The sequence below is a fragment of the Aquarana catesbeiana genome, linkage group LG06 (assembly GCF_042186555.1).
Source record: "Aquarana catesbeiana isolate 2022-GZ linkage group LG06, ASM4218655v1, whole genome shotgun sequence".
In the NCBI taxonomy this organism is placed as follows: Eukaryota; Metazoa; Chordata; class Amphibia; order Anura; family Ranidae; genus Aquarana; species Aquarana catesbeiana.
Window position 1 is genome coordinate 104,688,461 of NC_133329.1, and position 22,278 is coordinate 104,710,738.

The following is a 22,278-nucleotide window of genomic DNA, read 5'->3' on the forward strand; positions in this document are numbered from 1 at the left end:
ATACTAAATGCCGTGCAAGAAATAAAACAAATATGATAATGTGACCACTCTTCACAAATTCCAAAACTGTTACAGGAACACATGCCTGTTAGTGAAAACCAGCTGACAATCTAATATGGTACTTAACTGTATATTTCAATAAAGTAATCTACTGCCTTTTGGTGCAAAATTCTGTAGTAACAATATATATTTCTTTTTTTTCCAGAATATTCACCATGCATATCCAGCTTATATGGAGTGTTCTCCTTTGTGCCACATATACAGTCCTTGTTGAAACTTGTCCAGATGGCTGTCAATGCAGCTTACCATTTACCATATTCTGTTCAAGTCGCAAGAACCCCAGTTTTCCCCGAAACATACCTCAGAACACCTTAACCCTTTATCTTTTTGAGAATGGCATCAGTTCCATAGAAGAAAGCAGTTTTTCAGGTTTGTGGGACTTGCAGCTCTTGGATCTATCTCATAACAAACTGTCTCATCTACCTGGTGGAGTTTTTAAGAGCTTGGCAAACCTCAGCAACCTTGACCTTTCATCTAATCAGGTTACCGAAATCTCCGCAGAGACCTTTCAAGGGCTTGGTCGGTTAGAGAGGTTGTATCTCAGTGGTAATCAGATTCGTAGTATTCATCCTGATGCCTTCAGAGGTCTTGAGCACTTGCTTGAACTGAAGCTTTCCCAGAATCAACTGGTTGTAGCACCAGCTTTCTCCTTACCACATCTTTTGCTCTTGGATCTTAGCTACAATACTATTACCACTATCCAGCCTGGAGTATTCCATGCAAGTAATATTGAGACTCTAAAACTGTCAGGTCTTGGCCTGAAAGAAGTACCAGCAGATCTATTGAGTGGCCTCAAGAATCTTCATGATCTAGACCTGTCTCATAATCAGCTTAGTAAACTGCCACCTGGTCTACGTGGCTTAACCAAACTCAACCTTGCTGGCAATGCTGCAATTTCTCAGCTTCAGCCAGAAGATTTCTCTGGTCTTACTGGATTACAAGATTTAGATTTAAGTGGATTGAATCTTCGTACTTTGCCAAAGGGTCTTTTTCAATCTTCAAAACGTCTTCATGGCATAAGCCTGGCACAAAACCCTTTTAATTGCGTGTGCTTATTAAGCTGGCTGACAGAATGGCTGCGAGTGAGTGGGGTTGCTCTGCTGCGTTCTGATGAAACCCGCTGTCATTTCCCTCCCAAAAATGCTGGCAAGATCTTGCGCAATTTACAAAGTTCTGATTTTGGATGTCCAATACCTACAACTGTCTTTGTGCCTACGACCTTAGCACCTACCAGCACTGCTCCACCACCTACAACTACAACTTCTAAACCAACAGCCAGACCAACCTCCATTCCAACCACAACCATTCCAGCTGTACAGACAGAAATTCAAGACCCCGAAATACCAACTCCATATGATCAGCTGTGTCCACCTCAAACTTGCTTGAATGGTGGTTTCTGTAGGATGAACTCACTTGGGGAAATAGAATGTGAATGTCCAGCTGGATTCTATGGTATGTTTTGTGAGATGCTGTCATTAACACCCTTTGCTGAACAGCCTTTACTACAACTGCAAGTAACTGAAGTAACTAGCAGCTCTATTAAAATTGATCTACAGAGTTATATTGAAAACAAGAAACACCTACCAGGACTTAGGCTCACTGTCCAAAACCTGTCTGTCCCAGAACATTGGTCTGTGACCTACCAGCTCCCTCCATCAATACCATATTATTCCCTGACACAACTGTCTGCTAACAGCACTTACAGGCTTTGTCTTGAAAACATGCACGATGTGAGCGCAGAACGTGAGCTGTGTACAGAGGCACAGACTTTAGCAGAATCTCCAAAATCTAGTGCACACATCAATCAGTCTCGTGATGGAAATCTAACCTTGGTCTTAGTGCCAGCTGCCGCAGCTGGGATTTTGCTTGTGATAGTTATAGTAAGTGCAGTATGTTATGCACGAAGACGTAGAGAAAAGGCACATGCAGGTGAGAATGGGGGTCCTTTAGAGATGGAAGGTGTAAAAATGGCGCTTGAAGAGAAAAGTGACTTAAAAAAGTTATCCGACAGCTCAAATGGTCCAGACAGAGGATGGCAGACAGAAGAGCCACTAATGGACTCCACTAGGATAGTAAACAATAATGATGCACCCACAGGCCGACTTCCACATTCTTACTTTTAAGCTGGGGAGTAGGACCAAACCATGGAACTCATAAAACACTCCCAGTAGCATCTGGTGGAGATTTCCAAGACATCTTTCACCCAGACAATGTCTAGGCTTGCTGGGAGACTTGCCTAGGAGATAGCTGTGCTGTCTAGGCTTTCAGGCAGAGGACAATATCGGAGCATTGAACAGCTTGTAGCTCCAAATGCAAGCAATAAATACATTATTTTGAAGTAACTGCATGTGAAACAGGTATTGCTTGTGAATCTTAAAATGCTGACCTCTGTTGCTGAAGTATTATACCTGGAAAGGTACATGGTGGACCATGATGAACATTACACAACATCGGAAAACGTATGCACTGCATCCACAAGTGGACTTGTGCCAAAGGGTTACACAGAGGGTTAAAAGAGACATTACAATAACTGTGCAAATAAATAAAGTCTTACAAGCCTTCTAAAGTGAAGGGGCACTTACCTGACTTGAGGAGATCAGAAGAACATTTTTGTAACAAGAAAAATATATACCTAAAAACAGCATTCACCCGATCCTGTGGGAACAGGCCATTGACTTTGCTTGATGAACTAAACTGGCAAATATATATTTGGGGTTGGCGGGGTACAAGGCACCGATTGCTGGACAAGGTGGTGCCGATTGCTAATAATTGTCTGCCTTAATAAATATGGAATGTTTTTACATATATGGATGCCCTGTCTCTCTTTTTGTTTCTTGTATCTTGAGCCAAGTGTGGTTAAAATACTGTAAAGTAGTTGGTGTAAAAACACGATGATTGCTTTGGAAATCTGTCAGTGCAGTTTAAAGTAAAATGTAGTATACAATACATGATACACAGCAAAAGCAATGCATATACAACTTACATCAAGAGTTCAATAGGGAGAGCACAGATGTCAAGGACTGCCAAGGGTTAGACTTGGGTCTAGAATCCATAATCCATGATCAACAATAAATAAGCATCATTTGGGCCATGTAGGTATTATTTACATGGTAAAATGAAGCATTTATGGGATTTGAAAACACCCATTGCATGCAGAGGTTTCTTGATGTGTCATAAAAAATCCATACAGCAGGTTACCGATGGTTCATTTTCTCCTCTTCACTGGACAGGCACGTGATTCATAATTCACAAACTGAGATCTTACAAGCTTATTTATAAGAATCAGTGCAAACAACAATTATTTTTAGTATATGTAAGTCTTAAAGGGGTTAGCTAAACCCCCCCCCCCAAACTTCAGTTTTAGGTGGATTGACTTGCTGCTCAGGCGTACCAGTGCTGACCTTTCTCTGCCATTGTCCCTAGCTGCCATTTTGTCTTTCTTGGGATTGTTCCAACAGATCCTGTTGGATTCTTAGGTCAAACAATAGTAAAAGGAGGGCGCACTGACCTAGTGCATTACCAACATAAATTTTATTGCAAATAAAAACAACAATGGTTGTACTCACACACAAATGTAGTATAAAGGCATAACACAGCGCAAGCTGAGGCGAGCAGTCACTCTCAGGTCAGGTGTGAAAAACCGGTATTGCCAGAAGACCAGGTAGAGTTAGGACTGGCTAACGCGTTTCGAGGGAGAACCCTCTTCCTCAGAGATCAGCTTGGCTCTGAGGAAGAGGGTTCTCCCTCAAAACGCATTAGCATTTGAAAAGAAGGTGCACCTTTCTTTTGCTATTGTTTTACAGTTCTAAAGGATACTCATTGTCCCAAGGAGGGCAGCAAGGCTATTTGCACAGAAAGAAGCTATCTGTACTATGTATACTCAGGCCCACATCTTGAGTGCAGGAGAATTGCTTTGAGATTATTGCTTTGGGACTCTTAAATCAGTCATACAAGGATTGAACTTTGGCCAGATAAATTTTGATCCATGTATGGGCAGGGTGGTTGTACAGAAGACGGTCTACTAATGGATGCTGGACTTTTGCCGTTCGATCAGTGGTGTCGGCTATAGCCGGCAGCGCTAACCAGTGTATTCTGGCAGTAGGAAAGTCTCCTTGCTGTCAGAAAACAAAGGCAAAGCAGGAGGATTTCCCCATCCACACATTCGAGGTGTGGATGGGGGATTTGAGTCAGTTTTTGTTCAACCCACTAGTTGCATGAAACAAATGAACCATCTATGGACTTTCTAATTCTCCATAATCAAAACCAATTAAATAGCCAAAAGAGCCTTCTCATCATGGTGCCAATTATACAAAAAAGTGAAGACAGTATTTAGTGGGGTGTAATAAATGCATATACACATTTAATGTCCAACCATGTAATGTAAAACTTTTACCTATATAGTTGTGAATATTAGGAACTCTTCAAAAATAATAGTTACTGTTTCTTTAAGTTGAACTTAAGCCACATATAAAAATACAAATGAACACAAAGATATATCTTTTACAAAAATTAGTTGCAAATGCATTTATTGTTAAGTACTTAAATTAGATTTGGTATCAGGCTCTTGTACAGTGGTATTTAGAATCATAGAAACAGGGGAAGCATTAGAAGCAAATCAGGTGTGTGGCATGTACTTCTGACAAGAAACCTGCTAATAGGATGGAAGGGCAGAGGGATAATCTTGTCGGTCTGCTGCTGTTCCTCCGCTGCCACAGAAACAGGATGGGGGCAAGGAGCAAGTTGCATTGTTTAAAGCAGCATTAAAGAGGAGCTCCAGGCTCCCCCCCCAAAAAAATACTGTAGCAGCTGACTTTTAGTATAAGGAAAATTACCTGTCCAAGGATCCAGTGATGTTCTCACCTGAGCTGATTCTTTACTCAGCTAAGGGTGCAGGCGCCGGTGTTCTATCAGATTACTGCTACCCGTCAGATCGTGGAACGGAAGTGACCTTCCGACCAAAAAATACTTACTGCGCATGCGCTATGCATTTTAACATGCGTTCCACTGCGATATGCGTTCCAAACACTTCATGATCTGACGGGTAGCGGTAATCTGACAGAACAGTGGCAGTGGACATCTTACTACATCCAGCTACATCGTGAATTTCAGAGTAATTTTAGCAATAAAGTGAGCCTATATAAATAAATATAGTATATTGACATCTGTGATGCTGTTTTGATGTTACATTTTGAAAGAAGCTGGACACCAGCAGTAAGAAGGTGGCAGAGGCCATGTTGGTACACCCCGCACTGCTCAACCCTAAAACTTTTGCCTTTCAAAAATAAACATCCAAACAGCATCACAGATATCAATATACTATATTTATTTATATACGCTCACTTTATTTCTAAACTTACTCTGAAGTTCAAGACGTAGCTGGGTGTAGTAAGATGCCCACATGGGTGTTCTATCAGATTACCGCTACCCGTCAGATCATGAAGTGTTTGGAACACATAGCGCATAGGCAGTAAGTATTATTTGGTCGGAACGTCACTTCTGTTACACGATCTGAGCGATAATCTGATAGAATACTGGCATCTGAAGTAAGATGCACAGCCGGTTCCCTGCTGAGCATGCTCAAGTCGCGCTGCACCTTGTGAATGGTCCTGTTACGTTCTGGGACCTGTGATGTGTACCAAAAGACTGCAGGAGAAAGAGGGGGGCCAAACTTCCAACTCAGTTTGCTGCGGCGATCTGAGCTGAAAGTGGGAGCGGGTACCTGTCAAAACCACTCCCACCCAAAAAAGTGCCAAATGTGGCAGTAAAGGAGGGGGTGAAAACAAGCAGGAACTTCCCCTTTTGGGTTCGGCTCCGCTTTAAACCCAAAATCAAAAATGTAATACAATGCAGCTTACCAATCATTAGATGTGGTGGCTGCATTCATTTTTTTATTTTTTTTTTAAGGCTTTTCGCCCCTCTATTTTCACCTGGTGATCTGACCAGTAACACACCGCCATGCTAAGGAGCACAGGGGGCAACTTTGGACAGCACCATTGTCAATCTGGGGGGAGGAGAGTGTTAGATGGACTAGCAGATTTAAATGCACTAACAAACTGAAGCTGAACTCCAGCTAACACTTTATAAGCAGTTACAGCAAGCAGTCTTGTTACTTTTGGGATAAAGGTTGTGCATAAATAAATAAAAGCTGACTATTGTAAGCAACCCTGTAAGCGTACGTCTCAACCCTCTAACTCAGGGGTGTCCAACCTTTTGACCTTCCTGGGTCACATTGGAAGAAGAGGAAATATCTTAGGCCACACATAAAATACACTAACAATAAGGATAGCTGATCAGCAAAAAAAGTCGGGCAGATCACAAGTTAACGATCACTGATAATAAAACGGCATTTTTTTAAAATATTTTTTATTATAAAAGTAAAAAAGAGGGCAACATAAATCGAGTGCGATATTTGATTTTTGTTTTTGTTCAAATAAAGCACCAATATCTGGTTGAATGGATGTAGTAGCAAATCTCAATGAATGTGCTTCATCAGATATTTTGGTTCTAATTTTTCCCTAATTTTTCAAATTTCTGTGTGCTTCATCCTTGAAAATAGTTGCTCACAAATATAGGCGGTGCCGAAAACAGATGACCTGAATAAGGCGTGATTGTGAAGAGTGGGATATTTTTCTTTGGGAAGATAAAAGTCCAGTAAAGAAACACATGAAGGTAAAAAACATTGTGCCTTTACAACCACTTTAAGCGTGCCATCGACAGTCAAAGTGACTGTAAAGGCTTGTTTTAAAAAAAAAAAAAAAAACCCAAACATGTTATACTTACCTCCTCTTTGCAGTTGGATTTGCACAGAGCGGCCCGGATCCTCCTTTTCATGGTCCCTCTTCTGCTCTCCTGGCCCCTCCCTCCTATCGAGTGCCCCCTCAGCCAGCAGCTTGCTACAGGGGGCACCTGAGGCGAGTCAGAGCTCCATGTATCCATTCAGACACGGAGCCCCGACCCGGCCCGCCCCCTCATTCCCCTGATTGGCTGACTGATTTTGATTGACAGCCGCGGGAGCCAATGGCGCCGCTGCTTTGTCTCAGCCAATCAGGAGGAATGTCTGGGACAGCTAAGACACTCGTAGACATCGCTAGAGACAGAAGGGGCTCAGGTAAGTAATTAGGGGGTGCTGGGGGGGCTGCTACACACAGAAGGTTTTTTATCTTAATGTATAGAATGCATTAAGATAAAAAACCTTCTGCCTTTAAAACTCCTTTAAGCAGCTCATACCAGCAGGATGAAGGAAAAAAAAAAAGACCCGTTTCCCCATCCACACACTCAATGTGGATCAGGAAATCTCTCCCATTGAGCTGTTGTGTTCTGACAACAGGAAAACTTCCCCACCGTCAGAGTACATGGATCAAAACTGCTAGCTACAGCCGGCGGTGCTGATTGTGCAGAAATTTTCCAACAGGCTGATTGTACAATCAATCAGTAGACTGGCTTCTGTACAACCAGCCTGCCCATACATGGATTGAAATTCAACCGGCCAAATGTTGATCCATGTATCCATGTACCAGCTTTAGTTTATTTTCATTCATCTAGTGGGCTGAAAGATAAAAAAAGAACAGATTCTTCCATCCACACAATAGAGTTGGATGGAGAACACCCCCCCCCCCACACAATCGAGTTGGATGGAGAACCCCCCCCCCCCAGGGCATTATATTTAGACAGCAAGACTCTTCCCTGTCAGAATACACTGATCAGCGGCTGCGCCCGCTGATCAAGAAAACGTTTCCAGCATGTCCAGTGAGGCAGCAAAGTGATGTAGTGGTCAGCACTTCCGCCTAGCAGCACTAGGGTTGCCGGTTTGAATCCCAACCACGGCACTACCAGCCTGGAGTTTGCACGTTTTCCCTGTGCCTGCGTGGGTATCCTCTGGGTACTCCGGTTTTCTCCCACACTCCAAAGACATGCTGGTAGGTTAAATTAATGGATCCTGTATAAATTGGCCCTTGTATTTATGAATGTGAGTTAGAGACCTTAGATTGTAAGCTCCTTGAGGACAGGGACTGGTGTGAAAGTACTATATATATGTAAAGCGCTGTGCAAATTAACGCCACTATAAAAGTACTTGTAATAAATAATAATAAATAATTGTCCAATCGTCTTGTTGAACGGGGATAGCCACACACAGATCAAAATTCCGATCCCTGCTGAACCGGACGAATTTTGATCTGCCTATGGCCAGCTTGAGACGTAATAATGCACAGGAAACAGGTAATTTGTTCCTGTCTTGACCACAGCGGACAAAATTGTCACTTTTATTTTCTAGTAAGAAGGTTCTATGGGCATCACAGGTAACATGGTCCAGTTATTATAGCAGGGTGCGTTTCATCAGCCCAGACACTACATCACAGGGCTTTTTAGAATATGTGAGCACTTTTTCCAGAGCTCTTCGTACCTCAGCCAAAATCTAACTTTCAATCTTTCCAACATATAAAAGTAAGGGGAAATAATGAGGTATCTGTTCATCTGCTAAATCCATTAGATCCAGACCCAGCCGCTGGAAGAAGTGCGAACACGGTAAGCGATAATATGTGAGCCTCTCTAAGCATTCCAAATTCTCCTTCACCCTTTCACAACCACTGGAAAGAAAGGATAGAGTTCTCTTTGTTTGAAAAAGGTAGGATGTGGATTGTATTGATTAATGATCTCCTGGATTATAATACAGGGCTGATTATATGGCGTTTCCATCATCCAGGCCACTTCCTGTAGGAGACCTGCTCACTGTCACGGCTAGAAATGTTCCTCTCCAGAGTACTGTGGAGTGTAACATTTACCAGATCTTCACAATGAGTTGTATCGGAACGAAGAGAGGAGACTCTTGTGTTGCTGGCGGGGTGTACAAAAAGATCATTGCTTTGATCAGTACAGGCTTCTTCCTATAAATATCTTCTGTTTGGCTTGTGCAGAGCACGGTCACTTGGTTTGTATTTATTTATTTCACTCATTTATATAGCGCCAACAAATTCTGCCACACTATAGAGAACACTGAACTATTCCGAAAAATTCCTGACCCCCAGAGATGCTCACAATTAATCCCTATAAGTCAACGTCTCCTCTCATTCAGGAAGGGAAATTATAGAGCATTTCAGTAAACTTTGGTTTAATACACTATATTACCAAAAGTATTGGAAACCTGCCTCTTAGTCAGTAGGGTTCCATATTGAGTTGGCCCACCCTTTGCACCTATAACAGCTTCAACTCTTCTAGGAAGGTTGTCCACAAGGCATAGGAGTGTGTCTATGGGAATGTTTGACCATTCTTCCAGAAGAGCATTTGTGAGCTCTTTTCATCCCAAAGGTGTTCTATCAGGTTGAGGTCAGGACTCTATGCAGACCAGTCAAGTTCCTCCACCCCAAAGTTGCTCATCCATGTCCCTTGCTTTGTGCACTGGTCCAAATCATTTGGTGGAGGGGGAATTATGGTGTGGGGTTGCTTTTCAGGGGTTGGGCTTGGCCCCTCAGTTCCAGTGAAGGGAACTCTTAAGGCGTCAGCATACCAAGACATCTTGGGAATGGCCCCTTCCTGTTCCAACATGACAGTGCACAAAGTAAGGTCCATAAAAACATGGATGAGTGAGTTTGGGGTGGAGGAACTTGACTGGCCTGCACAAAGTCCTGACCTCAACCTGACAACACATTTGGGATGAATTAGAGCGGAGACTGCGAGCCAGGCCTTCTCATCCACATCAGTGCCTGACCTAGGGTTGCCACCTCATCCCTTTAAACCCTGAACACATATTAAAGTGGTTGTAAACCCACTTTGACAAAAAAAAAAAAAAAAAAACTAACACCTGCAAGACAAAGCATAATGAGCTAGTATGCATAGCATACTAGCTCATTATGCAATACTCACCTGAGATCGAAGTCCTCGCTGCGGTGCCTGTACACCGCTCTGACGGCCGACATCACTCATTGGCCGGAGCTGCAATGACATCATTCCCGCACATGTGCGCGGTAACGGCACACTCACTGAAGCAACGGCACATACGTGCCATTGCTTCAGTTTGTGTCAGTGTGCTTGTGCCGATGACGTTGGCACATGCAAATACAGGGCATAACTCCTAAACCGTGCAGATTTAGGAGTTATCCTGGGTAGCTAGAGGTAAGCCTTATGGCTTATCTGTAGCACAAAGTGGTCTGTAAGGGTTTACAACAACTTTAATTACACAGGTTCTGTGGCTGATTAAGGTGGTAATTAAACTCACTTAGTGCCTTACCCGCATTCAATCAGCCACAGAACCTGTGTAATTAATATGTGTTCGGGTTTAAAAGGGATGAGGTGGCAATTCTAGCCTGACCTCACAAATGTGCTTCTGGAAGAATGGTCAAACGTTCCCATGGACACACTCCTAAACCTTGTGGACAACCTTCCCAGAAGAGTTGAAGCTGTTATAGCTACAAAGGATGGGCCAACTCAATATTGAACCCTACGAACGAAGACTGTGATGGCATTAAATTTCATGTGCGTGTAAATGCAGATGTCCCAATACTTTTGGCAATATAGGGTATGTATTCCTAAGGTGGTTGTAAAGGCTCAAGGTTTTTTACCTTCATGCATTCTGTGCATGAAGAAAAAAATCCTTATGTGTGCAGCAGCTGCCCCAGCCCCCCCAATACTTACCTAAGCCCCATCTCGATCCAGCTTTGTGCATGAGAGCAGAAGCTCTCCTGGGTCTCTTTCTCCTCATTGGCTGAGACAGCAGGAGGAGCCACTGGCTTGTACTAATGTCAATCACAGCCAGTGAGCCAATGAGGACGGAGCGGGGCCAAGCCGTGCTCAGTGTGTGAATACATACACAGAGCAGCGGCTTGGGAGCCCCCCATAGCAAGCTTCTTACTGTGGGGGCACTCATCAGGTAGGAGGAGCCAGGAGAACCGAAGAGGGACCAGAGAAGAGGAGGATCTGGGCTGCTCTGTGCAAAACCACTGCACAGAGCTGCTAAGTATGACATGTTTGTTAATATTAAAATAAATCTACCTTTAAAGTGATACTAAAGTCTCGTTTTTTTTTTTTACTTCTACCTATAGGTAAGCCTAGAATAAGGCTTACCTATAGGTAGTTGAAATATCTCCTAAATGTGCGCCGTAGTTTTCACTTGTAGTCCGCCGAAAATTCCAACAGGTCATGCGCGGGGAGGAAACTAAACTAAGTGCCATTTCTTCCCTAGCCTGTGCCGTTAATCGTGGCTCCCGTGCGCATGCGCGGTAGTGACGTCACGTGGCTCCGGCGAATCACAGAGCCGGAGTCCACAGCCCGGCGTCCCCTATGTGGACGCTGCCTACATAGGGGACATCGCTGGATTCTTTTTCAGGTAAGTGGCACATAATGGGCTAATATGCAATGCATACTAGCCAGATATTCACACTGGATGCAGCCAGTGACGTCACCAGCGCATGCGCTCTAAAGGTCTGGCATTCCGTGCCAGACCTTCAGAGCACCGTGCTGAAACCAAGGACTCCTGTACGCATGCATGGGAGTGACGTCAGCCACTTACACAGCCAGAGTTCGCGAACTCAGAAGGAAGACCGGGGGAAGATGGAAGCCCTGTCAGCAATGACAGCCCGCTGCTGGAGGGCTTCTCTCTAAGGTATTTCATAATGTGCTAGTATGCAATGCATACTAGCACATTATGCAATTGTCTTACAGTGGAAAGTTTTTTTTTTACTGCAGCGCTTTAATGGTTCCCGAGAAGGACTTTGCGGCGTTTAGTGTGCATAGAACAGCGTACATGACAGCAACTAAGGCAAGCCATAGATGATGCGACTTTCTTTCCTGCAACCAAGGGTTGCAGAAAAGAAAACCACCTGATTCCCCCATCAACACATTCATTGTTGATGGAGAATCCCGCCCATAGCGCTATTTTGTTGTGGCGGCAGAGAACATTCCATGACGGCAGGACACAATGTTTACTGCTGGAGGCTATAGCTGCCGGCAGTAATCACATGCAAAAAATTCAACAGGCAGGTTGTACTCAAGTCAATGGATGGATCGACTTCAGTACAACCAGCCTGCCCATGGATGGATTGAACCTCAGCCGGTTCAGCAGGGACCAGCCGAGATTTGATCCAGCTACAGTCAGCTTAACATGCACTGATCATTCCACACAAACACATGCTCTTTGCCTGGCTTTCAGGCTCATTTATTGGTTAAAATTAACCTTGTGTCACTGTGGCTTAGCAGTTAGCATCGGGTTCATCAGCGTGGGTTTCCTCCCACACTCTAAAGATTGGCCCTAGTATGTGTATGTATGTGAGATCAAGACCTAAGATTGTGAGTGATCCTTCAGTGCAGGGACTGATACACGCGAACACTGTTAAAGTCTATGGGAAACGAACATGAAAAATCAAAAGTGCAAATTTTAAAGGCTTATATGCATGGTATTGTCTTAAAAAGTGTTTGGGGACCTGGGTCCTGCCCCAGGGGACATGGATCAATGCAAAAAAAAGTTTTAACAACGGCCGTTTTTTTTTCAGTAGCAGCGATTTTAATGAGGCTTAAAGTGAAACAATAAAAGTGTAATATTCCTTTAAATTTCATACCTGGGGGGTGTCTATAGTAAGCCTGTAAAGGGGCCAACCAAAATTTCTAAAAAAAATGCGTGGGGGTCCCCCCAAATTCCATACCAGGCCCTTCAGGTCTGGTATGGACATTAAGGGGAACCCCGTGCCAAAATTTAAAAAAAAAATGGCGTGGGGGTCCCCCTCAAAATCCATACCAGACCTTTGTAGTGTACCAATACTAAAGGTCACACTACTAAGCGGTGTACCCAGTAGGGCTGAAACTAATCGGCAAAATTGATTATAATGAATTATGAAAAATAGTTGTCAACTATTTTCATAATCGATTAGTTGGTCAGTCGATTAGTTGGCCTGCATACAGAATGCATTCTTTGTTTACATATCAGGAAATACAGCTCAGTACACCACACAGCTCAGTACACCATCCATACATGTCAGTAAGTGCCTGAGATCTTGTGAATGTGTGAGGAGCAATGCCTCATGGGACATGTAGTCCTGGGCAGGAGAAGGAAGTGAGTGATTCTAAATGCAGACGTTTTTCTTACCTTGCTATAGGGGCGCACTATACTATACTTTGCAGCTTGCTATTGGGGCACTCTGAAGGCAGGAGGAGCCAGACAAACTGGTGGGGAACCCCAGAAGAAGAGCAGGATCGGGGATGCTCTGTGCAAAACCATTACACAGAGCAATGTAAGTATAACATGTTTGTTGTTTAAAAATAAAAAAATCCAATGTTTACAATCACTTTAAGGGCTCTGTGCAGGGAAGATCAGCATCTGAACCCAGAGAAGCTGGAGGCTGATAGACTGGAGGTGATATAAGGCATTACAAATGCATTTAGGCTGGGTTCACACTGGTACACTGTGCGATATCGCATGTGATTCGCACCGAACTGCCGCACAAATCTGTGCGATGTGAATTCAGCCATACAGAGTCATGCAGGACCCTTTTTTTGGTCTGCACCAGAATCGGACCACATGGGTGTTCACACCCATGCGATCCGATACTTGTCCGAATTGTCAGTTCACACTGCAATAAGCGAAGCGATCTGGGGGTATCATTAACTTTGTATTGGCACTCCCAGCGGTTTGCATAAAGCAGTAAGAACTGCCTGCGAGTCTTATGCGATGTGGGAACCCGTGATGGATTTGCACGGGTTCTCGAATCGCATATGTGTGAACCGAGCCTTAAAGTAAAAGTTTACCAGTATTGTGCATCGTATTTAAAATGATTATATCCATGAAAAAAGTGTTCTTGCTATAGGTGTAGGCCATTAATGTACCTTCCAAAGGCTGGCTGAAAAACTAGAGGTGGCATCACAGGAGCGAGTTCTCAAATGCTGAGCTCAGAGCTAATGCATCAGGGGAGAGAAAGAGCATGTGAGAGGGTCTAAATCAGAGAAATAACTCACTCCTGTGATGGTGGAGGGGACCAGTAACGACTAGGCCTCACTTAGCAACATCCTAGCATGTCCTGGGAGTATTCCAGTCAGGCTTCAGGAGGTACTTAAATGGCCTACACCTATAGCAAGGGCATTATTCAACTTTAGTCAGTTCCACGGTTTAAGCAATCGTTCTCTTTTCTCCACAGAAGCGGACAGGTGTCTACTTTGTATCCCTTACATCAGTCAAGTCAGCAAGAAAGATCACAAGTCTCAGAGGTGACTGAACAAGGACTGGCATGTACTGGTCATGTATTACCACCCAAATTCGTATTATTAGGGCTCATTCACACCAGCCCATAAGCGCAAAGTATGCACGCTGAGGCACATTGTTACAGCGCATCACACAGATTACTATTTTTTCTTCTTTTTTAAAAATGTCATAGAATTGTCACAAAACAACCCTTCATTTAATTCCATGCAACGCTGTGTTGCGACATGCGGCAAAAAGGATTGTGCTGCATAAAAATGCACCACAACGCACCACTGTAGTGTGAACAGGGCATACAGAAAGCAGAAACAATTTAAGGATTCCAGTCTTACTGGTTATCTATATATATGACAGTGAGAAAAGTTGACTTCTGATTGGTTGATAGGTGTTACTGCACCGCACGGCCGTCTGGACTACGATATAATATAAAAAGCAGAGTGCTGGTTGAGGGATACGAGGGGGGGGGATGGGGGGGTCTGGAAGTCATTATGCGCACTGGGCAGGGCAGGAGGTCTGCGGTTAATCTGTGGCGAGCGTGCGTGAAGCGAGCAGGAGGGAGGGGGGGGCAGGTGTGTGCATCCTGAGGCCATGTTTTATATTACATGGAAAGAAAGGTCTCTCTGTGAAGGAGAGAGATATTATCCAAATATCAGCGGGGTGGGGGAAAGAAGCAGAGGACGGCTGTGAATGAGGAAAGAAGATGAAAAGCAGACAGGGAGAGAGCAAGATGGGGATAATAATGGTACACAGTACTTGGTATTTATTGACTAACAGAGATATGGAGATTAAAGTATATAAAAACCCAATCCACATCATTTCCTAAAAGCTTTGACAGCTTAATGTACTTTGAAAAAAGTTAACATTTTTAAATTTGTAGTTTTCTTTAAAAAAAAATACCTGTCAATTCAGCTATAAAGGTTCTTTTGTAGACACTTCTTGTATAGGGTGACAGCACTTAGTTCCCGTTTCCCAGTTGTGTTCCTGTGTTGTCACCCTGTCAAACAGGCTTCTGATGAAGGTTGATTTACTAAAGGCAAAAAAAACTGTGCACTTTGCAAAGCAGTTGCTCCAGAGCTTAGTAAATGAGCAGAAGGGGTCTGCCGACTTCCATCATCCAATCATGTGCAAGCAAAAAAGCTGTTTTTTTTGTTTTTTTTCCTTGCACGTGATTGGGTATTCTTTGCAAAGTGAAGCTTTTCCTCATTTACTAAGCTCTGGAGCAACTGCACTTTGCAAAGAGCACAGTCTATTTACCTTTAGTAAATCAACCCATCTAAGTGGCCATTTCAGCAAACATTACGTGGGTATGGCCCCTTGTTGCCACCATGAGAAATGTAGCTATTGCATAGCTCCCAACTGTCCCCGATTTTGAGGGACTGTCCCTGATTTGGAACAAAGTCCCTCTGTCCCTTTTTCTTCCTAATTTGTCCCTCGTTTTGGTCTGATCTATATAGATGTATATAAAATGCACTTTTTATCCTTCAAAAAGTGTTTTCCAGCGCTAAACCTTTCATCTCATTTCTAAATTGCGGCATTTGTAAATTCCAAAAGCCAATATAAAGGAATAGTATTGGTAAAAAAAAGCACTTGTGGTTTTAACCAATCAGCTTCTTTTGTATAAGTCTCCGTTAAGGGGGGGTGTGTCCTATGCCTACATACTTTTGCTAATAGGTGTCCCTCATTCCCATCTCAGAAAGTTGGGAGGTATGCCATTGCATGAGCATGTAAACAGGCTGCAGGATGGCTGCAGGAGATCAGGAGCACTGAGATGCAACAAAGGATGGAAAAAAAAAAAGAAAGAAAGAAAAATATTATATAGTATTATATTATATAGTATAGTATTATAATATTATATTATATAGTATTATAAGTATATATTTTTTTCTTGAAATAGCAAGTTTTATTATGCACAATGCTTTAGTGTAGTGCCAATAAGTTAGGATTTGCATCATCCTTAACCACTTACGGACCACCGGCCGTCATTGTACGTCGGTATTTTGATGTAGCATACCAAGGTTATGGCAGCAGATAGCTGCCATAACTCTGTTATATTCTTAAATGGTGGGTGGTCCTCTTTCTGATAAAAGTGGTCTCCACGGCGGATTCACCGCAAGATCACTTTTATCGGGGGCAGGAGATTGGACCCTCCCACTCCGCTCTGGTAGTTTCCGCCGCTTACCGGAGCCGTCGGTAGTGGCGGAGACAAATGCGTCCTCTCCCTTGACAGGCCTGGAGCCGAGTTGAGGGAAAGATGGCCCCCACTTGGCTCCCTAACATTGGATGAGGGAAGCGACGTCAAACGTCACTTCCGCAAAATGGTCTTTTGAAAAAAAAAAATAAATAAATACATTTTTTTTTATTTTTTTATTGCATTCAAGTGTAAATGTGAGATATGAGGTCTTTTTGACCCCAGATCTCACGTTTAAGAGGTCCTGTCGTGCTTTTTTTCTATTACAAGGGATGTTTACATTCCTTGTAATAGGAATAAAAGTGACTCCAAATTTTTTTTTTTTTTAAAGGATAGTGTAAAAATAAAAAGTAAAATAAATAAAATAAAATAAAATTTAAAGCACCCTGTCCCGCCGAGCTCACGCACACAAGCGAATCGTGCCCGGTGTTCAAACCACATATGTGAGGTATCGCCACGATTGTGAGAGTGAGAGCAATAATTCTAGAACTAGACCTTCTCTGTAACTCAAAGCTGGTAACCTGTAGAAATTTTTAAACGTCGCCTATGGAGATTTTTAGGGGTCAAAGTTTGTCGCCATTCCACGAGCGGGCGCAATTTTGAAGCATGACATGTTGGGTATCAATTTACTCAGCATTATCTTATCATTATCATAACATTATCTTTCACAATATTAAAAAAAAATTGGCTAACTTTACTGTTGTCTTATTTTTTTAATTCAAAAAAATGTATTTTTTCCAAAAAAAAATTGCACTTGTAAGACCGCTGCACAAATACGGTGTGACATAAAGTATTGCAACGACTACCATTTTATCTCTAGGGTGTCTGAAAAAAAAAAAAATAAATAAATAAATATATATATATATATATATATATATATATATATATATATATATATATATATATAATGTTTGGGGGTTCTAAGTAATTTTCTACCAAAAAAAAAAAAAAAAAAAAGATTTTAACTTGTAAACGCCAAGTTTGAAAAGAAGGCATGGTCCTTAAGTAGTTAATAGATAAAGAAAAGCTGTCCTTTATTTTGTGCACATTGTAAAACCTCTGTACTGTATATAAAAGCTAAAAAGTGAGGTGAGCAATACTTAGGCTGATCCCACACAAGCAAACCTCCCTAATAGAAATCGCTCCCTCGCTGGCCCAGAATGCTGTAGAATCTCGCCCACTAGCGAGGCAGCTGTAGCAGATTGACATTTTTCTGGCCCCAGCATAGGGGGAAGGACACCATGGGAGAAGGTAAGTGGCCAGTTAGTGATCTTTTCACTGATAGTTACCAGTGACAGGCAAGCATGGTGCATGGCTGTTGTTCTGGCACAAATGCATGATGCACTTTAAAACAGGCTGCCAGCCATGTTACATGTTCATAATTGTGTACATAATCTGTCTTTAGCTGGCCATACGAAAAGCTAATTTTGCACCATTCCTGCAAAAATTTAAGCGGTGAGTGGCTCTGTTGACACCATCCCACCTGACAAAAGTCCTTTTTTGCATTCCAGGTGGAAAACCGTCAGCTGAACAGTTACTGTATCCAATCAGCTGCCGTCATTGTTCGCCTATTCTGAACGCGGGTGCTGGCTGTCAGAATACAATAGCTGGCAGGACCGATTCCTCCAGGCAGGGATCTATTTGATTTATCTTATTCAGCCCACAGGATGAACAAGAGAAATCTATAAGTGTATGGCTAGCTTAAAGGGGACCTCCACCCTTTCCCCTCCCTTTTTTTTTTCTATACCCCTGCTTACCAAGTAGCATTGTCTGCACTGCTTGAATACTTGCCCACCCAGCCGATGCAGCATTGTCCCGCTGACATGAAGACAGTTAAAAGAAAAAAACACTGCACTATTCGTATAGAGGAAGGGTGGAGAGGGGGGAACTTTAGGAGAAGGGGGGAAGATCTGCTTTAAAAAGAGAAGTTTGGCATTTTGTTCTTTCAAGAATCATACTTACCTAGGTGGATGTGGTCTGATGCTGCATCTATCCCTTGCCGGCTCTAACACTGAGAACCGAGCGATCGAACACCGCCGATCACTCGGTGCTCACAGCTCCCTGAGCAGAGAGCCGATGACTATCAGTCACCGTCTCTCTGTTCCGCACCGCACCCCCCCTTAGGCTCACTAGAGCGCTGGGCTTTGGAGGGAGCAGAAGCGGCCCAGCTCAGGCTCGTAGCAGCTCGCTGAGAGGCTGAGATGGGTGTTGGTTCAGGATTCTGGGTGGATCCTGACCATATGGTCGCAATCTTTCCTGAGCCTGGACCGGGTCTGTGATGTCAGTCAACAGCGGGCTTCAGTCCGCTGTCTGCTGAAAATAGGTCACAGGAGTGCAGAAAGGACTTCACTCCTGTGATCCACAGGAAAAGTACAGCCAAACGAGCTTTAGCTGTACTTCTCCTTTAAAGGGGACCTCCACATTATTTTTTTTTTCTATACCCAGGTAATGTTGTCTGCACAGTTTGGTTATTCACCCACCCAGCATCGTCCCGCTGATATCCTATTGTCAACAGACAGCTTGGTCCTGTGCCACCATCTTTCTTGTGACGTCATTGGGAATCTCGCCGGCTCTTCCGGGTTCAGCCGGCGTGGCCTCGCAATGACGTGCCACTAGGTGAATGATGTGCATGGAGGGGTGGGGCAACACTGATGGTAAAAAGAAAGTTAAAAGAAAAAACCACTGCACTATTCGTATAAAGGAGGAGAGGAAGAGTGGAAACAGGGGAACTTTATGTAGAGGGGGACGATCTGAAGATCAAGAATTATACTTACCTAGGTGGATGCAGCATCGGTCCGTTGCTGCATCTGTCCTTCACTGGCTCCAAGACTGAGAACTGAGCGTTCAAAGACTGCTGATCTCTCGGTTCTCAGAGCTCAGTGAGTAGAGAGCTGGTAACTGTCAGTCACTGGTTCTGTTCTCTGCTCCCCCCCCCCCCCCCCGGGCTCACTGGAGTGCTGGGCTGTGGAGGGGGAAGGAGTGGCTGGCTCAGGCTCTCAGTGGTTCGCTGAGGCTGAGCCAGGTGCTGGTCCAGGGTTTTGGGCAGATCCTGACCATGTTGTCGCGATCTTGCCCCAGCTTGGGTCGGCTCAGTGACATCAGCTGACAGCGGCATTAATGCCCACTGTCTGTTGAAAACGGGTCACAGAAGTACAGAACGAAATGCACTCTTGTGATCCACAGGAGAAGTACAGCCAAACAAGCTTTGACTATACTTCTCCTGTAACTATTTTACTTGTATTACCAAGTGTGTGTTTTTTATTTTGAGATCTTAAATCTTACTGAAAATGCCAGTTGCCTGGCTGCCATGCTGATCCAATGCCCCCAATATATTCAGATGCTGACCAGGAACTAGTATGCAGATAAAAAGATTCTGACATTTCTCCAACATGCCTGATCTGCATACTTGTTTCGGTTCACTGAGCATAACAACCTGGCAACTGGCAAGGTTTACTATGAAACCAGAATATATTGAAACAGGATGCATTATATACAGAGATCCTGCAGTCTGCCAATCTACAATCTGCAGAGAAAAAAGGAGATTGATGTCTGCTTCTGACCTTCACAGAGCCTTGTGACTTCTCAAGGCAGCCCATATCATGCCTCAAGGATTACTCTATTCTAGTGAGGAATTTACAAGCAAAAAACAAGCAAATAGGAAAAATGGGAAGAATGAAAAATGTGGTATTATGCTCCACATTGGCTCACTGACAAAGGCAAAGTTCCACTAGTGTCATATGGTGAATATTACACTGAGTGAGATTAGGCACTCCACCACCCAGTAACTCAATAGTAAAAGAGCACCACCATACTGTTGAGATCATTTTTCCTCTTTCCCCCCATAAAAAAGCAAACATCTCTTAAGCCCTGGTTCACATTTGGGAGATTTGGCATGCAAATTGCCGGCAATGGCACCATCTGAATCGACGCCACACTGATTCTCAAAAGTAATTTCTGCACTACTTTTGTTGACTCTGCGGTGCGATTTCCATTGACATCTGTGCAGCAACCAGCACAGATGTCTCTGAAATCGCCCCAAAGTCAGGACAGGCATGCGGGAATAAAATTGTGCAAGTTTGGCTGAACTTGCACGATTTATTTCCCGCTGTCAGCTTGAACCTAGGCTTAAGGATAATTGTATTATTTGTAGAGCACATTAATCTTGCATATATCCAGGGATACTAAGAAATTTTGCAAATATGTCTGCCTTTCTTGACAATACACTTTCAGAGCAGCCATTACAGGCCCAGACCAAAACATTGCATTGGTTACATTAAGCTCGTCTGCAATGTAAATGCTCACTGGGACTGGGCATAAGGCCTCATGCCCACGGACGTTTTTACAGCCGCTTTTAGGAGCGTTTTTCACAGCTTAAAATACGCCTCTGCATGTTAGCCTATGGGCTCATGCCCACCAAGGAGTTTAGGAGCTGTAAGTGGCATAGGCGTTTTTAAGTTCCAAAGAAAACCCAGGACCAGCGCGTTCTGAGGCTCCAGCGCTAGAGCTGTAAAAAACGCCAGTAAAATGTGTTAAACGCGATTTAACGAGGCTTAACGCTGTATACACAGCGTTAAGCCTCGTCCGGTGTTTCTCTGTCTCTTTTCAAAATCAGTGGTTCCCTATGGGAGCCCATTGATTTGAATAGAAGACGCACCAGAAGTCGGATTAAGATGATCCGACTTGCGGTGCGACTTGTGTGCTGAGAACCCCGGCAAAATTTGGCGTGAGGTTTGCCCTTGCCCGGTGGTTGTCGGGGTCTGCGGGCGGGTCCCTGCAGGCGGTGACTTATTGGAATCTGAAAGCTCCCTTTAACAACCCCCAGATCCCTAGGTGAAGGAGTATGGGGTATCTTCTTGCTCTTTTGCTGGGTCTTCTCCCTCTGTTCTTCTTCCATTTTTGACTCAACGCGACCTCCCGGTGTAATGCTGGCTCCGCCATGTGCAATGACTTATATTGGCATGGGGTGGGGCCATCCAATGATGTAAGATGGAGGCCACGCCCCTTGTGACGTCATCGCCCAGGGCATGATGGAGTGATGATGTCACAAGGGGTGTGGCCTCCAACTTACGCCATCGGTTGGTTCCGCTCCATGCCAATATAAGTCATTGCACATGGAGGACCCAGCATTACACTGGGAGATCGCGTCGAGTCAACATCGGAAGAAGAACAGAGTGAGAAGACCCGGCAAAAGAGCAAGAGGATAGAGAAGAGAGAGGACAGCACAGAGAGGAGAAGGACCAGAGAGGGGAGGAGGACCAGAGAGGGGAGAAGACGTCGGCAGAAGAGGGAGAATAGCCGGAGCTGCCTTAATAAAATACTTTAAAAACCTGTGTAGTGTGTTTATTTTTGACACTTTTTTTTTAAGTGAATAGGTAGGGGTACCATGTACCCCATAATCATTCACCTAGGGTGGGGGCCGAGATCTGGGGGCCTCCTGGTTAAAGGGGGCTTCCAGATTCCGATAAGTCCCTGCCCGCAGACCCTGACAACCACTGGGCAAGGGTTGTCGGGTAGAGGCCCTTGTCCTCATCAACATGGGGACAGGTGCTTTGGGTTGGGAGTGGGGGAACGCAGGGCCCCCTCTGCCCCAAAGCACCAACCCCCCATGTGGCTTGGTATGGTCCGGGGGGGTGCTCACTTGTCCCCCCCCCCTTTCCTGACCTGCCAGGCTGCATGCTCAGATAAGGGGCTGGTATGGATCTTGGGGGGAACCTCACGCAAAATTTTGGTGGGGTTCCCCTTCAAGATTCTCAGCACACAAGTTACACCACAAGTCAGATCATCTTGATCAGACTTCTATTCAAATTCAAATCAATGGGCTCCCATTGGGAACCATTGATTTTGAATAGAGATA

At 44.0% G+C, this 22,278-nt stretch overlaps 2 protein-coding genes across 2 annotated transcripts in view; one reads left to right on the forward strand and one right to left on the reverse strand.

Annotated features, from left to right (window-relative positions):
- VASN (vasorin) overlaps positions 1–2,865 on the forward strand; it is a 35,225-nt gene extending 32,360 nt beyond the window's left edge. Inside the window, exon 2 of the mRNA XM_073636589.1 lies at positions 206–2,865. Coding sequence (XP_073492690.1) covers positions 216–2,183 — 1,968 coding nt within the window. The 5' untranslated portion in view covers positions 206–215 and the 3' untranslated portion in view covers positions 2,184–2,865. The remainder of the gene's footprint in view (positions 1–205) is intronic.
- CORO7 (coronin 7) overlaps positions 1–22,278 on the reverse strand; it is a 317,064-nt gene that overhangs the window by 135,262 nt on the left and 159,524 nt on the right. The gene's annotated exons all lie outside the window — the stretch shown is intronic.